The following is a 23,973-nucleotide window of genomic DNA, read 5'->3' on the forward strand; positions in this document are numbered from 1 at the left end:
CTTGCAGGTAGTCCAAAGGCAAAAATGTTTCCACTTCCAAGATTTGTTTTTTCAGTATCTGAATACATTCGGGCCAGACATTTGTTACAAAGGGCTCTATAAATACCGAAATTTACATCAAGGAATCTTTGCAAAAGAGGATGCTTCCATTCGTAAGACTTCCTAATTTGTTCACTTATTTTTGGCCTGATTTGGCATCCAGTCACTTCAGTGGTACGAGAACAATAATGTGATATTTGTATCAAAGAGGCAAATCCTCCAAACTGCCTGGAGCTAAGGCCTGTTGACAGATATTGGGCTCTTGTTAAAAGAGAATTGAAGAGCACAAAAAAGGTGTCCAAAAGTGTGGTAGATTTTAAACGGAGATGGACAACGTGTACGAACAAAGTTACATAAAGCTCAATAAAAAACTTAATGAATGGGTTTCAGGAAAAGATTCATAAATTAATCACTATTGATTTGAACTATAAAAATAATATTTTGTGTAAGTTGCAATAATAATTTCAATCAAATAAACAAAAAACAAAACTGTAGGTTTTGTTGTTTTTTTTTCATATAATATCTCCATAAAACAGTTTAAATAACATACTATGTGTACAAATAAAATTAATAAACAATTTTCTAAATAACAAATGTATTAACAAAATAATATTTAAGGAATTTTAAAATAATTTAAATTATTCAAAAAAATTATTAATTTTGTATGGAAATTTTATGCACATTAATCTAAAAAAACGTTGTCAGAAAACGCAATTCGCATCCCGTTTAAAGCTTCTTCAAATTTGATTTCTTATTAAAGTGATTAGTTTTGATTTAAATTATAGCTAAATTTTTCATTGTAATTTACAAATCCTGTACAAATTCCTCTGTTAATTAAAGTTTTAAATTTTCCAGGAATCTTGGGAGGGAAATCACATAAAACATTCCATAGTGACAGAGGCTGAATTGCGTTAGGCCAAATGTAATTTGGATGTGTATTGTGTAAAATATTTAGTTATTTAAATGAATTAAAAATGTAAAACGAAATTCATACAAATATTTATTATATGGGTCACTACTCATTTAATTACATATATACGTAAATATAATATGTATGTATGTTTTACTCACATAAATGTATATATATAAATGTGTGTATGTATTGTTATGATTTGCATACTTATGCATTTACGAGTATGTGTACCTACCTGTACTTTATATGCGGCATAATGTTTAATGACGTCACAACAACATGTTAAAGAAATAACAAGGCAAATAAGAGAACTAAAAGAGAACGAACTAAAAACATTAAAAAAAGAGCACGTTTATGACGAGGATGAGGATGTTCGTTCATGATGTGTTTTTTATATTAAATTTTTGAATGTGAGTAAAAGCATTTGACCCAATTTCAATGAAGTTGAATGCAAATGGAATTGATGACATTTTTTTCTACCACAAACCAAACGGAAGTGAACATTCCCAGTAAAGAGATAGACTGGGAGTGTGACTGTGTATGTGTGAAGCGGTACCTAAAAATATGTTCATATTTATTTCGTGTCTGTTTCTGTATTTCGAGCGCAAAACATCATATACATAGCTAAATTCATACACAGTTTCTAAAGAAATTTTTCGTTTGAAATAAAGAAACAGGCAGTTAATAATTAATAAACTGAAATGTTTTACATTCATCTATTAGTATGACTGGGCTACAGAGAACCACTGCTTATTAGAGGGTGGTTGGTCATTAGTAGTTAGGATGCTCATACATACATATGTAGGTATATATGAACTAACTATGTAAATATAAATTCCATGTATTGTATATACATAATAGCATGTATGTATGTATGTATAGGTACGAGTATATAGCAACGTTCATCTCTGCCTATCGTGTAACTACATAAATGTATGTACTAGAAGGTTGTCGAGTACATAGCGGTAAAATATATAAAAATAACATACATACAGGTTGCTATTAATAGTTTACCCTTGTTAAAAGTCTTCTTCTACTTCTATAGCATCTATGTAAAAAATGCAAAGAGAACGACCACAACAGCGACGACTGCAATGTTGAGTGCAGTTTATGTATCTATGTTGTGAATGTGTCTATATGTAGCTATTTAAACTTAGAGAATTCAATGAACTTTTTAAATGATCATTATATCGATTTCATTGAAATTACACACCAGTTGTATATATAATTGACGACGTTAGTAAAATAAAAGTTGCGGTATAAACATTTGTATGTTTATATATCGGTGTATATGAATGTACTATATATTGACTGCTGACGTCATTTCAAATTAACATATAGGTACATAGTTACTCTCTATAAATATTTATATACTTGACTTAGTATTTATGATAAATTCTATCGTTGTTTTTCAATTGTCTCCATATTTATATGCAGTTTATGTTCCATCATTGTAGATTGCATTACTTTCTTATTGTTATAGGGTATTAAGTTATTGTTAAAACACGATAGTTCTCTCACACTCAATTTATCTTTAGTTGAAGTCGCATTTCACTTCAGTCATATTCCAGCTATTTAGTTCGTTATGACTAAATTATTTTTATATATAAAAATAATTTAAATATATTTAAGTTCATTTACAACTTTAAATTAAAATTGCAAATTTGTTAAAAAAAAAACTAACATCGAGAGTCTCAGAGCTCCTGCTTTCATATTTATGTAGGGAAACGTTTACTCATACTGTAAATAAATACAAAATAAAAGAAGTAAGAGAGCTATATTCGGCTGTGCCGAATCTTATATACCCTTCACTAAATTATACTTCAAAATAAAATTTTTTAATATTTTTAGGTAAACAAAATTAATTTCTTTGCAGTTTTTTTATTTTTTCGAAAAAAAAATTTCGAATTGTTTTTTTAATTTTTTTTTTTAAATTTAGAAATTTTTTTTTTGTTTTTTTAATTTTTTTTATATTTATCGAAAAAAAAGTTTTGTTGAAAAAAATAAAATCGGGTTAAAAAATATTTTTTCCGATTTTGACCCATTGTAGGTCCAACTTACTATGGTTTTATATACGTCATTGCAAAGGTCTTTGAAATATCTATCATTAGATATCCATATTTTCTATATAATCCAGATATAGGTCAAAAATCGAGGTTTTCCTGGTTTTTTCCTCATATCTCATATCTCATAAATCATAATATAATATTTATTAAATATTATTTAAAATATACAATGGTAAACATTAAAAATGTGAAATTGTCTTTGAAAAAATTAATCTGTGTGGAGATCTATTAAATAATATAGCATTATTCTTTGTAAAAATGCTAATAATCCTGGACCGTGGAAGCCTGGAAATGAAATTTATGATTACATGAGACAAAAAATAAACAAGTTTAATGCTGATATCAAAAATTATATTTGATACAAAACTGGAGTTGCGGAAAACATTAAACTAAACTGTCCAAACTGCTTTGTTTTGAATTTCGGTACTGACAACATAGATTAGTTTATAGCAAGTGGTCGTTCTCCAGCTCATTATTTAGTAGAGTAGTCAGCTTTCTAGTGTATTTGACTGAAAAACTAAATGTCAATAATATTTTTCATCGAAGCCATTAACTTTTTTCATATTATAATATTTATATTATTATGTTAAAGCCATTTATAATCGTATATGGGGTAGTGAGTAAGCAGCTAGATATTCAAACACTGACAACAATTGAACACGCCTAATTCGATTCCCGAACAAGGCAATTTTGTTTTGATGGTAAGTACAGTTGTAAGTCAGACTCATGAATTTCTTCAAATCGTGAACAAAAATAACTAGTTTTTCAGCCAAATAATAAGTAAGGACTGAGAACGAAAAAAAATTAACACACGTTTTTCATTAAAACTTTTAACCCAAGATTATTTGATTTTTTTTTTTACCAAGTTACCATTGTAAAGCATGTCAGAGAAATAAAGAGGGAAATAAATCTGTAACTTTTAAACGGTTGGTCCGATTTTAATGAAATTTGACATGCGACAAAGAAATTGATGTCAAATTTTATACAAAAAATATACCTTCTACATAATGGATGACGAAACTGGATGGCTGCAAACCAAAAGATTAATGTTATGGAGTGGGCAGCACAGGCCCATCAAAAACCAGAAGCTTCTAATATAAAAAAGGGGAAAAAATGGAAAATAAATATTACTTTATTTCCCCCGATATATAGTGCTCCACGATTAAAAACTAAAGAATAATGAAACTTTGAGATGAAATGAAATAGGTAAGACTTAGGATGAGATTAATAGTTCTCATTGTAGAATGCTTGTAGATAGTATGCCTCGACGTATTAAGGATGTTATTCACAAAAAGGGAGACATTTCAAGTCATTCAACTATAATTTTTAAATTATTTTATAAAATGTGCAAAACTGAACATTTATTTATTTTTTCAAAAAGTTGTTTGTAATAGCTTAATTTACGTTAGCTTATTCCACTATTAATTCTTTACAAATCTTTACACGATAAGGCTGAATAGAGTCCAATTATATTTCTACCCTTCACCTTTGTGAGAAGGGTATATATAAGTTTTTCATTCCGTTTGTAATAGATATCTTCTGGATCCAAATCTTCAATAATTCTATCATACATGCTTTCGAGAAATCGGTCCACAAATGGCTGAGATATGATTTCAAATTTAAATACATATTGGTAAATTTAAATGTAATGCAAATATTTTTAACTTAAAACAAACAATTTTATTTCGTTTTAAATTGCTTGGTCAAATACTTAATAAAATCAATTCTTTTACAAAACTAATTGATTGTAATAAACATCATTTACCGCAAGTAAACAAAAAAACACTTGTAAACAAAACCATTTATTTTCCCAAAAAGTTTAATTTATTCAATAAACGAATAAAGTGATATTGTTGAACCTCCTCTGCTCGTATTGCTTAAGTGTTTAAATGTGTATGTTTGGTTTATTATTTGCCAAATTGATTCGGATTATAGTGTGAACTTTAACAACTTGTAACCGAGCCAAAAAAAATCATTTTTGTTTGCATAGTAAGTATCTTTTTTATCATGATGCAGACACAAACAACAAAAAAACACTTTTTGGCAACATGAATTTTAATGCAGAATGAATTGACTTTTTTATGTTTTTTTTTTAATTTCAAATTATATATATTATAGCCATAAATGTATTAAATTTAATTATTTATTTTATATTTTTACAGGTCTTTACCCAAATTGAGCAGTCAAGACGAAGAAGGGGGGGCTGGTCATGGCTATGGTGGCGGGCCACAACACTTTGAACCCATTCCTCATGATCATGATTTTTGTGAAAGAGTTGTTATAAATGTAAGTATACAAAAGATACAAATAAAATACAATATTAACTATAATAGAGTCGGAAGGAAACTGCGAAGAAAAGCCGATATTTTCAAAGTTCGAATATTTTTAAACTTACACGAAAACCTTAAAAATACTAAGGCCAGGACAAAAATTTGGCGAAATCTTACCCCCTGTCTATATTTGACAAATATTTATCATGATAAAAATGTATCAGCTATAGACGGGGTGTTAGAATAAACTCATTTTTTATTTTAGTTAGAAACATCCATAACATTTTGTTGGGGTCACCCTAATGTACGTACATACTTTGTTTTTCACACTTTGTTGAACTCTCTAATGCCAGTATATATGTTTATATCATGCATTTATCTCAATGCTTCCAATGTGTTTGTACGTTTAAATAGCTTATTTGACAGTTTTTCTTCTCGTTTAGCTAATTTATAAATAATCGCTGAAGTTAATGTGCCATACACGTTCGCAAAAGTTCATTGCCCTATTGAGCGAACTGATATTTTACTTAACATTTTATTTGATACACAGTGTGGGTATGAACTCATATAACTATGAATTGTTACCAGTGATTTTTCATTCACGGTGATTAAATCCCAGTATGAAATTATAGCTCGTATCTACTTGTAATTAGTTCTCCGTATTCAACCCGTCTATTAGAAGCAATAGCACCGTTCAAAAGCCTTTTTGGAACAGAATAGCGGCCCTATAATTCTGAAAGGGCATGAGGGTTCAGCTCTATTCTATCTATTTTTGTAGAATAAACTTATAGACATGCTGGTCTGAATTTTTTTTACAGTGGGTCAAAGTTTTAGTTTTTTGACCTAAAGGAGCATTATACTAACTGTAAGTTAATGTCTGAGATAATTCTTATTGTCAGATTTATATTGTGAAATTTTATGGGGATAATTTTTGTGAAAGATCTTAACCCTCTATCTCCTCTCTTTAGGGATCAATTTGACCCTTTTTTCTAGAGAATCAAAAAAAGTCTTTTCAAAATCTACATTTAAGGATTACAATATTCTACGAAAATTTCAGTGGGGGTCAGCAAAGAAACCAAAGTGCGAAATAAAATTCTTTACGCTTAACTAGCAATATTACACGCCACCTCGGGTCTAACATTTTTTAAAAAAAAATCGACAAAAATGTAAAAAAAATTTAGAAAAAAATTCAAATTCAGTTTATTCTACAAAAATTATCTACTCAACCCTCATGCCCTTTCAGAATTATAGGGTTGCTATTATGCTCCAATCAAAAAGGTTCAATTTGTTTGACAGTGTAATTAGGGACAACAAATTTCAAAGTACGATCAGAGTGTGATCGAATATTCGATTTCGGAACAGGTTGAATACCAATACCGAAACTTAAAAAAAAAAAAATAAAACTAGTTAATAGAGTTAAATGTTAACAAGTCTATAATGACAATTCTACGATAGATTTATCTATCATTAAATTACAGTTATAAAATGTAAAATTTTTCTATCATGTTTTTTTTTTCTTGTTTAATTGTAGGTAAGCGGGTTAAGGTTTGAAACACAATTAAGAACGTTAAATCAATTCCCAGACACGTTACTAGGGGATCCAGCTCGGAGATTACGGTACTTTGACCCGCTAAGAAATGAATATTTTTTTGACCGTAGTCGACCGAGCTTCGATGCTATTTTATACTATTATCAAAGTGGTGAGTAGCAATTGAAATGAAATTTAAGATTTTAATTTACAAACTAAACTAATTAACCTCGTCATATGTACATTCGTACGTACCTAGATTTAAGTAATAAAATAACTCCTTATTATATTTAACTTTACTAATCAATAACAAATTTTCTTTTTTTCCTTTTATATGAATATTTATTTCGATTTATTTTATATTACAAACAATTATTTTGTTCATTTCTTTTTTTTATTTTTTTCTCAATTTTCAAATATTTTTTTTTTTTCATTTCGCTTTATTTTGTTGTTTCATTCTTCTCTACCGTTTTTTCGAAAAAAAAAAAATAAAAAATGCAATTGAATTTTAGGTGGCCGACTACGGAGACCGGTCAATGTCCCTTTAGACGTATTTAGTGAAGAAATAAAATTTTATGAATTAGGTGATCAAGCAATTAATAAATTCAGGTAAGCTTCATCGACACAAACTACCGTTACTGTTACTGTTTACCGTTACTACTTACTACTGTTCAGTTGGGTTACTTGCAATACAAACAAAACAAGCATACAACAAACAGACCACTTTAATTAAAACAAAATTGTTCAAAATTATTCAAAATTTAAACACTAATTGGTTTCCACAATACCAATACATATCTACATATCTAAATACAATGTATATGATGATGATGATGATGATGATGTTGTAAATGATAATTAATCAATGAAATAATTTATTATCAAAACAAACATCAATTGCAAAGTAAATTTAGTTAAAGTAAATGCTTAATTTTGAATAATATGTGGTGCATTTGTTTATTATTATTTACTATACTAGATATATTTTAGTGCATCAACACAGTGGAGTGCAATTTACCTGGTAGAATTGAGGAAATTATTTCACTTGTACATAATTAAATAATTGTCTTGCCTCTTATCGATTAAACATTTTTGGCTTTTGTATTGCACTCTACTGTTTGAGAATTTTACTTATTTATTTATTTCTGTTTGTGTTTGTTGAATATAAATATGTATTTTTTATGTTTAGTAGCTGTTGTATTAATTGCAATTGTTGTTATGGTCTTTACACATTGAAATACACAAAAGAAACACTCAAACATTCCAAATTCAATTTAATTGGTTTATTGTTATTGTTATTTAATTTTTTTTTATTACAATTGTTGTTATAATTATTGAATATGGCTCATGGCACAAATTAAAATTATACTTACGTACAAACATACTTACAAACACACGTAGATGTTGTGTATAATAGTATTTAGGCATTAATTCACTTGACCACCAGCTTAAAATTTTGTTTATACGGCAAAAGGGGGGGCTACTGTGGCCGGCCCGTGGTTTCAAGTACCCAACCATACACTCAGCCACCCACCCACCAACACAGAACATACACAATTAGAATCGATCATAAACTGGGCTTACATGCGCACGCCTATTTTGGATGTTTGGTGTTTAGAATAAGATCGAGCAGCCAGCCACCATTTTGTGCGAAAGGATAACAAGATTAACTATTGAGCATTTTTGTGAACATTCTAAAGATTAGACAACATTTCACTACAGCTACAAACACTATTCACTGGAGCTAAAAGCAACAATACTAATAAAGTCATCAACAAAAAAAAAAAACAAAAAAAACACACACTAACAGATAGATAGTGAAATATGTATGAAAATGCATGACAAACTGGATGTTTATTGTGTGAAGGACTTAAATGTTAACTAACAGTAACCCACACATACAAAATCAATTTAAAAATAAATAACTACCACCACAGCATCTTCAATACCAACAACAATAATAACAACAACAACAACAAGCACACTAACAATGTAACACTATGTAAAATGTTGTAATTTTGAATATGTATAATTTTTAAATGTCATTTCGTTTGAAATTGTTGTTCATTGAAATTTACACCCTACTCTCTCTCTCTGCCCTTTAAATTGTGTAATTTTTATAAAATGTTTATATGTTTTCTTTCTTCTCTTAATTTTTACTCTTTCACATTTCTATAGAGAGGATGAAGGCTTTATTAAGGAAGAGGAAAGGCCTTTACCGGATAATGAAAATCAAAGAAAAGTCTGGTTACTTTTTGAGTATCCAGAAAGTTCACAAGCCGCCAGAGTTGTAGCCATAATTAGTGTATTTGTTATATTGCTATCAATTGTTATATTTTGTCTAGAAACATTACCCGAATTTAAGCATTATAAGGTAAGTTTACACTTCACACATGTTACACTTTTATTTATGTATTTGTATCTTTTATAAAAATCTCCTAAACCCTCTAAGATTCAGTTAACAATTTTGAACAAAACAAAAAATGAATCTCAACTTGTTTCATTCACTCTCTTAATGTGGCACGTGAGTTTGGAGTTTTTCAAACTAGATTCGCTATACGGACGGACATACGGGCGAATCTATTTCGAAAAATTCTGAATTGTCAAAAATAATTTTTGTTAACTCCAGTTGTAGACAATCACATTTACCAAATGATTTAGAGTCGAATTGAAAATTATTTATTTAATTTCATTTTGTTTTCATATTCTCTAAACTGCTTGTATCTTTTGTTTTCACATGCAATAAATTTTCTATTCTCTGCAAATTACCATTAACATACTGATATATGTTTTATTCATTTAATCGAAAAGAAAGGAATTCGGTACAGAACCATTCGAAACGATCAATATATATCTAGTAACTATTTATAGTTATTTAGTAGAAATTAGGGTTGTCATTTGAATAATCGGGGAAAAAATATAATTTTTATTAAAATAAATTCATTTTTTCAATCAACAATTATTTCATGAAATAATTTCGTATTTCTATTCTTTGTTAACAAACAAATTTTTAAAAAACATTTCTGATTTTATTAAATTTCAAATAATTGAGAAAATTTTAAAAAAGTATCAATCACTCGTATAATAAAAAAATATGTATTTTTATTAAAATAAAACGAGAACAATTGACAACCCTAGTAGAAAACTAACTTTGCTTGGTAACTGGTAAGCAAATTGTTCAAGTATAAGTATAAATACTGGGGTATTCAATCGATCGGTTAATTTTAATAACAAATAAACCGATTAATTTGTGTCGATTAACCGATTAACCGAAATTTGTTTTTTTTAACTTTATATAGAAATATAGTTTTAAACACACAATTTATTTCTCAACTCGTAAACAATCCCTTCTAGCAATAGTTTTTTGAAACATAGTACGAAAACTGACACTAAAAAATTTGCAAAATTACTCTTTTTTCTAGAATGTTCTATGATGAACTTTGTCCTAATAAGTCAGAGAACAATATGGTAATAGGCGAAACTGAAGACATTACTGAAACGAGTCTTTTATCACAGCTTAATTAAAGTATTCAAAATCTAAAAAAATGCAAAAAGTACTCACATGGTATGATGGAGGATATTAAATGCTTACAAAAAACTAAAAAATTTACAGAGAAATTGGATATTCTTTATCATGCCTTACTATCGATTATTCGGTTAATCGAATAATTTAAAATTAATCGATTATTAACCGATTAAATCTAAACCTCGATTAATTATTTGCTCGATTAACCGATTAAATCAGAAATACGGTTAATTGAATACCCTAATAAATACTCAATTCTTTCACAACAATTAACTTATATTTTCGTTCGAAAATACTTATTGAGTATCATACACTTCAAGGACTACTACAAATGTGATCACATTTTGTTTTTACAGATAGCGGGAGACCTAGCTACACCCAGAGAGAAAATATAGTTGTACGTGCTTATCATAATCTTTTCAAAATTTGTACAAGATTTTTTTTTACAATATTGTGTTCACTGTAATTATTTATATGATTGCTGTAACCATAATATGTTTAGGTTCCCATTCACATCACTGTACCAATCAATAGTAAATAAATATATGTTTATGGCAATCATGTTCATGGGGAATCATTACATCATAATATGTTGTTCTCAGATAAATGGTTGCCACAAACATATATTTAATTACTACAATCATGTGAATGTTAACATAAACATATTATGGTTACAGCAATCATATACATAATTACAGTGACCATAATATTGTTAAACAAATATTGGAAAAATGTTGACTGGTTATGGTAAACATGTAAAACCATATTTTTTCTCTGTGTCTATCAGTATCCATTCATTATTTGTAACAAGTTTTAGTTATATTACAGTAATAGTTTATTTATAAGCGATTGTGGAAAGCACTTGCCTTCAATGATATCACCGTGATAATGATGTTGTGTAAGTAGTGAAATGCCAGAATTTTGCATTTTAACTAATAACTTGGTAATGGAAAGTTTAGCTGGAAAAAAGATTGAAAACACAACAAATATTACACCACGGCGAAAAACAAAAAAAAAAACAGCATAAACTCGACCGATTAATTGGAGTTACCATTTCGATGTTCGTAAAGCTTAGCTAACGTTAGAATAATGTGTTAAAGATTGTCGTAAACAAATTATCAATAAATTTGTGTTTTTGCTCATAAACATAACATTTGCGATTTTTTGTCTTGAATTGTTTAAGTAAATCGCTAAATTGTAGCGAAAATGACAACAAAAACAATACCAAATAGTAAATATGCTATTATAAATAAAATTAATACGAGTTAATGTATCTGATAAATAAATTATATACAGAAATATATTACGTATCGATATGTATAGGCTGATATTCTCGCTCAGTTTACCCACTATTTAGGCTAAAAAAACTAAAAATTTCAAACATTTCTAAAAACAAATTCACTATAACTGGTGTTTTAGCAAAAATTATTTTGCTAACTTTTTGCACTCATAGATAAAAACTATATTGAAAACTATATTAAACTTAGAGAATTCGTTAAAAAAAAAAAAATATTTATATAAAAAGGTCAATTAAAACTAACGCAAAATCTATTTTATTTGGCAAGGTATTTTTACAGTTTTAATAATGTTGATTATTTGCAATTCAGTTAAATTTACAGATTTTGTTGAAATTAATGAAACATTTTTCTATGAGTGTAAATTGAGTCTTCCAATTAATTAAGAATGTGATTGATGATTGTATTATTGATCTAGAAAATTCTCATGGCGTTTAAATTATTTTTTATTTCATTTTAATTGGAATATAAAAGAGTGCAAGAGAAGTCCAAAATCTGGTAAACCTGATTGTTTGATTTTTGTATTGAGTTAGTACATCATTTCTACATTTATTTCTCTGTAATTTGGCTTTATTTTTTTATGATTTTTATTAATTTATTTATTGTAGTGCTAAACAGTCGACTTCGACAAATGTTGTAATTTTCTATTAAAAATTCAAAATTTTCTATATGTTTCTCTTGGATTAAATGAATAAAAATATAAAGAAGCGTCTTTCACAGAAGTTTTCCCCGGCATAAGTTATGCTAATATAACCTTTTTAATGTTTTATTCAGAAAGCTAGATTTAGCTATAAGCCCTACCCTTACACGCCTACCCCTTCCTGGTCACAAAGTAGTCATAAACCATATACTTTTGAACTGCATTTTTTTATTAAGCTTGTATTAAATTTTTCAGGTGTTCAACACAACTACAAATGGCACAAAAATCGAGGAAGATGAGGTGCCTGACATCACAGATCCTTTCTTCCTTATAGAAACGTTATGTATTATTTGGTTTACATTTGAACTCACTGTTAGGTAAGTGTGAATTTACACCATCATCTGTATCTATATTTCTCTATCTCTCTCTGTGTGTCTTTCTCCATAAACATACATATCGTTCGCTCTTGTACTAAATATGTACTTAGTAATAATGATCATGTTAGTAATAAATATCTTATCTCTTTTAATATTGTGTTATTATTTCTTGTGATTGTGTGTGCGTTCGCGATCGATGATTAGGTTCCTCGCATGTCCGAACAAATTACATTTCTGCAGGGATGTCATGAATGTTATTGACATAATCGCCATCATTCCTTATTTCATAACATTGGGTACTGTTGTAGCCGAGGAGGAAGACACATTGAATCTTCCAAAAGCGCCAGTCAGTCCACAGGTATGTTTATTCGTGTGCGTGCTTATGCGTCTGTGTGCGTGTAATTCTATTTTCTGTGTAATGAAATAACCACAACAGCAAAACAACAAAAGAACTGCTAACTGTATGTAAATGTTTCGAAAAGAAAACAAAACAAAAAAAAAACAAAAGATTAAGACAAAAAAACATACTGATACTCTGACAAAACATGTTGATTATTATTATTATTATTGATTTTGAATTAAACTATTTAAAATGCTCGTTATTATCAGTTTCTGTTTTCTAATTAAATTTATTTATTTTTTTATTATTTTCCTTTACCATGTATTTAATTATTATTATTATGAACATAATTATTTATAATTGTTGTAAAATACGTTATTAAATTGTAATTTCTAGGACAAGTCATCGAATCAGGCTATGTCCTTGGCAATATTACGAGTGATACGATTAGTTCGAGTATTTCGAATATTTAAGTTATCTAGGCATTCGAAGGGTTTACAAATTTTAGGACGAACTCTGAAAGCCTCTATGCGGGAATTAGGTTTACTTATATTTTTCTTATTTATAGGTAAGTTTCTTATAAAACAAAAACAAAACAAACATTTATTACAACCACACAAGACGACTCAATCATTATTATGCTTATTCCCCACTCTCTAATAACAACTACCTACAATATTTATTAAAGAAAAATAATAATATAATAATAATAAAAAAAAAAACAAAAATACTTACATACATACACCAACCACAACTACTTATGTATTTACTACAACACAATTATTAAACAAAGAAACAAATTAAACACAACAACAAACTCTCCCTCTCTCTTAACTCAGCCTAGTCAATTTTCAAACCACTACAACAAATGAGGGTTTGTGGCTTTACTAAACACCTTCTACATCTACTTATTTATTTATTGTTGTTTTCCTTTTTATTACACTATATTTACAATTATAACAATGGGCTCTAGAAGATTGTGTTAGCTTAATTAAAAAGATACTACATATCAAAAATGTTATCAATAATTTTTATTTAGGGCTTCTATTTGTTTAACATTCGAAAGTTAACAAAATGAATTGCACTTGATTGAGTATCATTTTTTTCTGTTCTTTCAAACAATTTTATGTATATCTTTTCATTTACTTTTAACTTCCTCCCTTCCTACGCTTTTCGTAATTATTTACAAGAAAAAAAAAGATTAAACTCAATGAAGATGAAAGAAAAATATGTATTTTACTGCTTTTTTTAATTTAGTTTATTTTTTCTTTAAACTGTAACAAATAACGAAATATAAAATTATCTAAGTGTGAATATTATTTGTACTGTACCTTGAAATCAAATAATTTACGAGCAAAAAAAAAACAACTAAATAAAAAAACTAGATGCAAAAAACAAAGTGGAGTGGTTTAAGTATTTAACAAATTGCAATATTTTTGTTTTTTATATAGAGTAGGGTGTATGTATTTTATAACAAAAACTGTAGGTATATTTGTATGTGTTTAAATAGTTTTAGTTAGGTGCACAGTAAGATTATCTAAGGTTGGTTTTTTTTGGGAACTAATTCAAGTTTAAATGAACGTGTTCATTTTCAATCAATTATACAAAAATACCAAGCTTAAACTAAATAAAGTATACGAGTAAAATCTGACAATATAAAAGATATCAAGTCACATCTCTACCCATCTGGGGGGTGCGTCATAAAGCGTTTTTGCTGATGTTTGTAACTTTCTGAACCGACTTACAATTTTGAAGATAATTCAAAAAAAATAGCTGCATCCGACTTCTTTTCACAGCGCGAAAAGTATTAAATAAAGATGGTTCCAATAGGTGTCGTACACAGGTTCTTCGGGAATTACCCATGAATGTTCATAAAATACTCGTATACTGCCATCGTAACTAAATTTATCTAAAAATTTTATTGGAATTTTTTTGAAAATTATTAAAATTTTTTTCATTATAATCTTAAATTAATTCTATTGGCTGATCTTCCCAACTATTATGGGTATATACAAGTAGCCCATATTTTAATTTACATTTAAGTATTGTATGTAATAAACTATTTTTGAATAATTTCCCAGAAACTAACCAACCCATGACAAAATTTATTGTGAGACATACTAAATTACAAAAAAAAAAAATAAAAATTAAAAACGCTGCAACAAATAGTTTATTTTTTAATTGGTGTCTACTATTTTTGTCTTAAACAAAAATTTAATGAAAACCTAATGATATTCCTTTAAAATTTACTCGAATTTTAGTCTATTACTCGAGATATACTTTGACAAAGTAAAAATGTTTAAACATAAACAGTCGTTTATAATTTTAATTAAACAAATTTAAATGGAAATTGCAAATGGCTTGTTTAATTATTAAAATTTATTTTTAAAATTACATAAGTAAAGAAATCTAAACATTTTCAGTTAAATTGAACAATTAAAATTATATCCATTCTGTTCAAATTTAAAATTGTCCAAAACCAATTTGTAACATAAGCTAATTAAACGAAATTGTTTAATTTCGAATTGTAAATGTTGCGTGCCTTATAATAGTAATACTTGTTGAAGTTAATTTTAAAGTAATTAACAAAAGCAATTTATATTAAAATGTGTTTATTTTTATTATTTATTGTAACCTATAAATTTTGAGTTTAAATTACTAATTAATTAACTTAATTAATCGTTGTTTTGTTCAATATTTATTAATTTGAAGCTTAATGCTTTTAGATTTTTAGTTAAATTTTATTGTACTTTATAAAAGATGAAATCATCATTTATATTACTACAATAGTTATTTATACTCATATGTTTTATAGTAATTAATATTTTATCTGTAATTAACTAAATGCACAATCTTACTAAATATTTGTTAATAATTTTACAATTAGAGCTTAGTTGTAGTATATTTGAAATTTATATAATTTATATAAAACCAAAAAAATAACTATTTATTAGAATACATTTTTAAAAAAAAAAAAACTTAATCATTTCCACTTAACTTTTTCGAGAAAATATTCTTTCGTAGAATACTAACAATTAATCTTAACAGTGTTTATTTAAATAAATTAAATTAATTTATTTTTTTTTATTTCTGTAAAAAAATCATATGATTTTAGTAGTGTATGTAGCTTAGTTGTTGTTTATTCATACATACAATAAATACTATACATTATATATTAATATATACTCGTACTTATCTATTCTATTTAATATATCTGTGGACTTTTGACAAAACAACTTAAGTGGAATTTTAAAATTTTTAAGGAGAGCATAAAAACTGTTCAATCGATCGATAAATATTTTATTATTTGTCCCTAAAGAATTTTGAAAACTCTCAAAGAGCTTTCGAAATTCTTAAGAGACAAATAATAAAACATTCGATCAATTCAAAAATTTTAAAATTCCACTTAAATTGTTTTGTCAAAAGTCCATAGATATACATATGTATGTAAATTTACCCATGCCTATATACTACATATGTTATTTGAATTCATATTTTATATGAATAAATACTTTATATACAAATTATTGCTTACAAATATTAATATTAGAATTCATACTATTAAATTAACTTTAGAAGTTTCAGCGTTTTCTATACACCAGTCAACAATTGTAGTATAGGGACGAAATGAAATATTTCGATAAAATAAATTTATTTTTATTTAACTCGATTTTAAAGAGCAGTACAAAATAAACGTTTAAAGTAACTATACTCTATATTACTTAGAGACACTAAAGTGACAATTGACTTCACGCTAGGTTACATGGGATGTTAGTATGCTTAAGCAAAAAGAAAATAATCTGTAAAAATGAAGTACAAGAAAACATTCAAAGTGACTACACTCTACATTACTTAGAGATACTTAAGTAACAATAGTCAACACGCTAGATTACATGGGATGTATAAAATAACTACTCGTCTTCCCTCTGCACTACAAAGAACACATAATTGTCAAATGACCTAACATATACATATAAATTGCCATCAGCTTTAACTACTTGCATAACTGCTGGGTCATGTCCGCGCGACTCTACGAAAACCCCAAAAATACAATACTCATACAAAGATCGGTATAACGAATGATATAACGTCAAGTCGTTTCGGTAAACTGAAAAATTCGCTGTATCGAATAATAATTGTACATATATTTTTATTAAATTTCAGAAAAATACCTGATTTTTAGTCCAATATTTAAAGTCATTAAAGACGTTATAAAATAAAATTTTTAAATTCTCGAAATCTCTTCATCCAAAAATGTTTAATCTGACAATCTTTTAAAAAGTAAGTACTTTTGATTCTATTTGTATACTTATATAAGGTAGCAAATATTTTCTCATTCGTTAATTAACCGAATTTCGTCATATCGGTATTCGTAAAATCGATCTTTTGTTGGTAACACCAAAGGCGATTATTTAAAAGACGTTATCATTTAAATTGTTTAGTGATGACGGTATTTGCATCGATTATTTTTCATTTTCTCTTGGGGAAGTTCAAAAGAATAGCAAAATTTTAGTACTCACACTAAAGCTCAACAAATTTTTAATGAAAAAAAATCAATCCTAGAAAAAACTATTGAAAAATATTTTAAAATACAGTAAGCCTCAAAAGTGAGTAAACACCAAAAATTATTAGATTTTTTTTAAGATAATGATAATCAATTCATCGATTCAAATTTAATAGTTTCGGTTTGTTGGAGATTGAGTTGAATAATAGATTCGGTTCTCAAAAAAATAGATTTAAGTCGGAATATAATGATTTTTATGATCTTAAAAAAATCACTGGTGTATACACACTTCTGAGGCTGTGTGTATATTCACTGCTTGGAAAATTATGTTGACTGGTGTTATGTAGAATAGTAAAACCAAACATAAAACAAATTAAAACTATATAAACAAGGTTCAGTATAAATTTTAAATAAATATTATTTTATTATTTACTACTTTAATTTTTTTTTAGTATTTTTTTGGTTTTTTTCTCAATTAATAAAATTTCTTTATTAATTATTTGCACTTTAGTTTACTAATACCTACTTAAAATTACTAACTATGTATTAATTCAATAGTTAATTAAATAATTAATCCCCTCCAATAAATTTAATTTTATTTAAACTGCACCATATATTATTAGTCAATTGTTTAACAACTTTGTAGTTAGTTGAAATAATTCGTTAAATGTAACATAAAAGAATTAACAAAACAAAAATCTATAATATAAATTTCTATTTACAGATCCATTTTAACTAGACTTGAATAAGTTAAAAATTTTCATGTCTAAAAATATAATACAATTTTGCATTTAAAATTAAAATTATTAATTTGAAAAACAAACAAACAAAAGCACAATAGTTAATTAATATATAGTAGTTGGTTACAGTGTTGGAAACGCTAAGTACTATCTTAAAAAATATAAAGTATCTTCATAATACGTATGTATATAAATTAATCACACTGCCGTTCACTTTTCACAGCAAAAGAACATTACGACAAATTAATTATAGGAATTGATTACTTGCCATAGACATCAATACAATTATTTATTGAATTGATTTTACAAAACTATTTTGTGTACACATTTTTAGGATAAATTCGTTTTTCGTCCGACCTACTATGGTCTTATATAAGCCTTTGAAATAGAAAAATGTTCTACGGAAATATTTTGGAACGATTCTGAAACCAGTTGACTAGTTCTAGAACTAGTCGATTTTTTATTATGAAAACGGCAGATAGATTTAAGAATCGGATTAGAACACAAGCTTTTCTCATTGTGATTTCTCTAAATCTCTCATCTTTTCACTCTATCTCTCTCAATCCACAAACGCTTCCTTTAATTTGCATTTTCTCTGAGAAGTGGAATCAACATTAAATTCCTCAAGTTTGTATTATCTATTTAAAATATTTGCCTAACTCAAGGCAGATTTAACCAGGTGGCAGCGTAACGCCAGCTGACTATTTTTTGCTCTACTCATGCTTTGCCTTGTGAAATGTCAAAAACTTGTTTACAAACATTTTTAAATTTGTTATAAGATTAAAAAGATTATTTTATATTTTAAAAGTGTTAAAAAAAACTATTTCATTTATAAAAGTGTGTTTTTGTGAATTTATTTTTGACAGTTTACACGGTTTTACACAAACAAAAATGACTATTGTTCTTGTATTGTTGTAATTACGCTGCCACCTTGTTAATACATCTTGGCCTAACTCTTAGGTAACAACTGCTGAAATATGTATGTACACATGTATTGTTCAACACTGTAATTACTATGAGGGCTTTTACAATGCTGCTAAGTTAGGTTTATGCTAATTTATTTATTTATTAATTCATTTAATTTTACTAAAAATTTATATAGTAATTGCTATTGTGCTAATGACAACAACAAATATTTTAAGCATATTAAAAACAACAAACAAAAATATCCCAAGCAGAATAAATAAACTTATTTGTTTTTTTTTAGTTATACATAATTTAAATAAATTATTTAATTATAAAAATAAATAAATAAAATCGTTACTAATTTTTCAAAATTTCTTCTAAATACACACTCGCCAAAATTAAAACCCAAAAAATAAAAACAAAATGAATTGAAATGAAATGTAAAAATCAAATCGAAACGATACGATACGATACGATTCGAATAAAGGTGTTGTACTATTCTCATCGGCGGTTTATTTCGCGGAGGCTGGTGCCGAAGTATCATTCTTCAAATCAATACCGGACGCATTTTGGTGGGCCGTGGTTACCATGACCACAGTGGGATATGGTGATATGAGGTATAGAAAATAGAAACTATTAAAATCAAAATATTAAATCTAAACCCAATTATTTGTACACAATTAATTTATAATAAAATAAAATCGTTCCATTTGTCTGTTCTTTTCTTATGTTTTTATTGTTTATATAAGTAAATATATAATTAAAATTAACCCTACTACTATTCCAACTATCTCTAACTACCCTAATACATAAGACAACTTATCTAATAATACTTTTATAAAACTTTAGTACAACTTGTAAAATGGTGTAAAAAAATAATGATCTTAATAATAAATTGATTTGCTGTCTCTGTCTCTCACCCCTCTCTCTCATTTTGAATGTTTGTGTAATGTGAATGTGAAATTAAACGTCAAACAAACGACATAATGAAAAAGTGTGTGAAATAAATTGAACAATAAAGACTGTTTAATCAATGTGAAAAATGAAACCATGCCAACTACCAAGTACTCTCTAGTTTCCACCATAGAGAAGAGATCTAGAAGTCCGACTCTTTTAAAGATACATAATGGACATAAAATGTAAATTTTATTTCATATTCCTGGGTAATTAGGCGGCCTTCTAGGTCCCTTTACTATGATTTATACTTTATCTATCTATCCAGTGTTTCTTTCTCTATTTCTCTATACATAATTTGTAAAAATAACTAAATGAATATACTTAATTATAAATATAAATATGTACTCCTTCCTTTATATGCAATTAAAAGAAAATCAAAAATGTTTATTTTTTTTTAAATAAATGTTGTCTACATTGTGGTGGTGTTGTTTGTAAAAAAATAAAAGTGGCCTTTTAAAACTGAATTAATTTTTGTTAATTTTTTATTACTTTTTGGGGTCTACTAAAAATTGTAAAAAAAAAAATCGTCAATGTTGTCGTGTGTTTTATTTGATATAATTTGTATACTTTGTTTTTATTTAACCATTTTAATTTTGATTAAGCATGTGTTTTATTTTAATTTAATTTCAATTACTTAATTTTCTTTTGATTTCTAATAACAAGAGAAGCTAAAATATCACCATATTTCGTTAGCAGGTCCTTTAAATATCTGAATAAAATGTTTAACTATAGTGATACAAATTTCTATTTTGCATACAACACAGCCTACATTTCAAACTAATAGAATTAAGACGCCGCTTGAGAAACCAGAATAATCAATGAACAATAATGAAAACAAAAATTATAAAAAAGTTTTTCTGCTTGGGAATTTTTACTTGAAATTATGCATTTTTTTATTTATCAAACTTTATGCAGGAGTTGTTTTAATAACTAAATATAAATACATATTTAACTTGTTAAACAAAAATCCAAACTTCTATTTTAGGTAATTTTACTGCAACACATTCAAGACACTTCAAACCAAAAAAAAACAATCAATCACTCAATATTTAAGCTTAATATCTGCAAATCAAATCAAATAACACTAACAAATATCAACTACTATCAACTCCTTAGATTTGCCAGCCTCTAAATCATATAACCCAAACCTCATCCCTATATATTCCTTCCAAATAATCCCCGATAATTTCAAAAAGCAGGCAAATACAAAAAAAAAGTTATTCATTAAAAAATTATAAACAACATCAAAAATTAATAAAAAAAAAAATTAAAATTAGACCAACCAAACGTTCTATATACAAACATTTGCAATTTTCTAGGCGTTGTACTCTTCTCATCGGCGGTTTATTTTGCGGAAGCTGGAAGCGAAAATTCCTTCTTCAAGTCCATACCCGATGCATTTTGGTGGGCTGTCGTTACCATGACAACCGTTGGATATGGTGACATGACGTATGCAAAAACTTTAATTTTACTATAGATTTTCGATTTATTTCTCTTTCTATCTCTATTACTTTCATACTTTCTTACTTTGTTTATGTTTTTGTTTTGTTTTGTCTTAATACTTTGGTTTTGTTTTGTTTTGATTTTGTTTGTTTTCTCTATCTATCTTTATATCTCTATCTATCTCTCTCTCTCTGATTTTGTGAGTTTTATTTTCGGTTTCAAAGAAAATGCTCAGAAGAAACCGATACTTGAAACAATCAAATATTTGAGCATTTTCTTTAAACTTTATTAATTTATTCAACGAATTAAGCAAAGTTTTAGTTTTAAATATTTGTTTTCTTTGTATTAAACTTAACAAAAGTTGCTGTATTTTTTCGTATATTAATAAGTTACGAAACGGATACAGCAACATTATTAATGGTCCTCATCAAATCTTGCAATAAAGCGAATAAATAGTTGGGCCATTAAAAAGATTGTGTTAAAAAGTGATTAAATACTCAAATGCCTAAGCAAACAAAGACAAATGTTTAATGTTGCAAGCTTTCATGAATACCACTATTGTGTTTTTAAATATTCTATCATCTTTCATATGATTTGCACTTGGAGTCGTACAGATTCAAAAAAAAATCATCTTTTTTTATGTACAAAACAATCAATCAAGCGACATTACAAATTCATTGATACGATTTCATTTCTAAACAACGATTATTTCATACAACCATCATGGCTTTTTCTATCTATCCCCCAACATATCAAAACTTTATATTGATAATTAAGAAATCACAAATATTTATCATTTTTAAAGCACATCTTTCAAAAAAAAGAGCTTTTTAACAAGAGCACTAAATTATTTATTAATTAATTATTTTTTTACAAAAAAAAAATATAAATTCGTTTTGAGCTTATTTTTTTATCTACTTACTGTATTTATTACAGAGGAGCTAATTTTCTTTATTTTATAAATTTACATTTATTTAGTTTGGTGTATTTTTAAATACCAGGGAATTTTGAAGAGTTTTTGATTTTTGTTCCAACTTTTCTTTTTATATTTTGATAAAAATTTATTTAATTGCTGCTTAAAGCTTGCTGCATGTTTTTAGTTAAATAATTATATAAATACTTATGTTGGTTTTGTTTATGTTATATTTTTAATTTTCGATGAATTGGCTTAAATGTGTATTTATTATCCTTTAATTTAGCATGCATTTTTAAGTTGTTTTTCTTTCAACAAAATAACAATTGGTGGTGATTATTTCAATTTTTGTTTTCTTGTTAAATGTCATGTATAGTGGTGCATTACACCATTTCACCATCAACTCACTCGAAACGTCTGTTACCATATCTCTTTCTCTCTCTCTCTCTTTCGTCATTTGTTTTCTTTTTTCTTTCTCTATCGCTCTCAGTTTTCACATGTTTTCCCACCATCATCATATTTTGTTTAATCAACATTTTTGCACCAACATACCAACAAACATTTTCGCCAAGTCGTTTATCATTCAGAGACTAAATAGTTTGTAGAAAGTACATATTACATACTGAAATTCCACTAGCCGATATTTTATTGTGGTTCATTATGAACTACGCTTAGGATTAATTAAGTTAAAGGTTTATTCTTTAGTTTTATATTGTTTCTTCAATTTAACATACAGTTGACATGATCTCTAACATACTTTTTAAAATTAAATAATGGTGATTTTTTTATGGGAATATGGGAAATTTAATTTCGGATATTACCCTGCCATAATTGAAATTTAAGACTGAAACTTTTATAGATATAAAAATATTCACATTTACTTCTATATTGACTGACACTTAAAAAGACAGACTTGAATATGTTCTGCATGAATTAGACTGGCAATTTTAAAGCCGAAGAGCAAGAAAATATTAATAGATTAAAACTGATTATTAGATATCTGTTAAAAGAGGACTGTATTTAGTATAAAAATAAATTAGGTTTTTGATATACCACATACATAAGTACATACATACATACATATATATGAAGCGTAGATTTTATAAAAAATTCATATCGCATTAAAACAGAGTTACACTCAAAACTTACTTACATATATTTGAAGGTTGATTGTCATATTATTACAGCTTGTGATGAACTTTTTATAAAAACACACTGAACAATTGATAGAACTAAGTAAATTTGATTTTAATAATACATATTTTTTTTAAACAATTTTCTCAGCAATTGCACCCATTATACACTCGCCCTTTTTTATCTAATTCACTCACCAATTTCCCTTAAAACCCGATCGCTACATTTCGCTCTATATCTTACTATATCCCCCCCCTCTCTCTCTCTCCCTATCTATCTATTTATCTCTATCTACTTATGTTTTTATAATAATAAAAACTATATTTATGAATATTACAATAATTACTAACTAATGCTGTTAATAAATATATTGTACAAATAC

General features: G+C 27.0%; 1 protein-coding gene across 9 annotated transcripts in view; it reads left to right on the forward strand.

The window, feature by feature from the left end:
* The window catches only part of shaker (Potassium voltage-gated channel protein Shaker), a 338,010-nt gene that overhangs the window by 285,068 nt on the left and 28,969 nt on the right, over positions 1-23,973 (forward strand). For 5 of the 9 annotated variants that reach the window (XM_065507662.1, XM_065507663.1, XM_065507665.1 and 2 more), the window contains 8 exons: positions 5,181-5,304; positions 6,820-6,988; positions 7,329-7,425; positions 8,995-9,190; positions 12,533-12,654; positions 12,859-13,012; positions 13,391-13,562; positions 21,421-21,550. In XM_065507662.1, the coding sequence (XP_065363734.1) occupies positions 5,181-5,304; positions 6,820-6,988; positions 7,329-7,425; positions 8,995-9,190; positions 12,533-12,654; positions 12,859-13,012; positions 13,391-13,562; positions 21,421-21,550 (1,164 nt within the window). Of the gene's footprint in view, positions 1-5,180; positions 5,305-6,819; positions 6,989-7,328; positions 7,426-8,994; positions 9,191-12,532; positions 12,655-12,858; positions 13,013-13,390; positions 13,563-19,631; positions 19,762-21,420; positions 21,551-23,973 lie in introns of all 9 variants that reach the window. The other 4 variants (XM_065507667.1, XM_065507666.1, XM_065507661.1 and 1 more) reach the window with 3 other exon arrangements.

Source organism: Calliphora vicina, chromosome 4, assembly GCF_958450345.1.
Source record: "Calliphora vicina chromosome 4, idCalVici1.1, whole genome shotgun sequence".
Classification (NCBI taxonomy): domain Eukaryota; kingdom Metazoa; phylum Arthropoda; class Insecta; order Diptera; family Calliphoridae; genus Calliphora; species Calliphora vicina.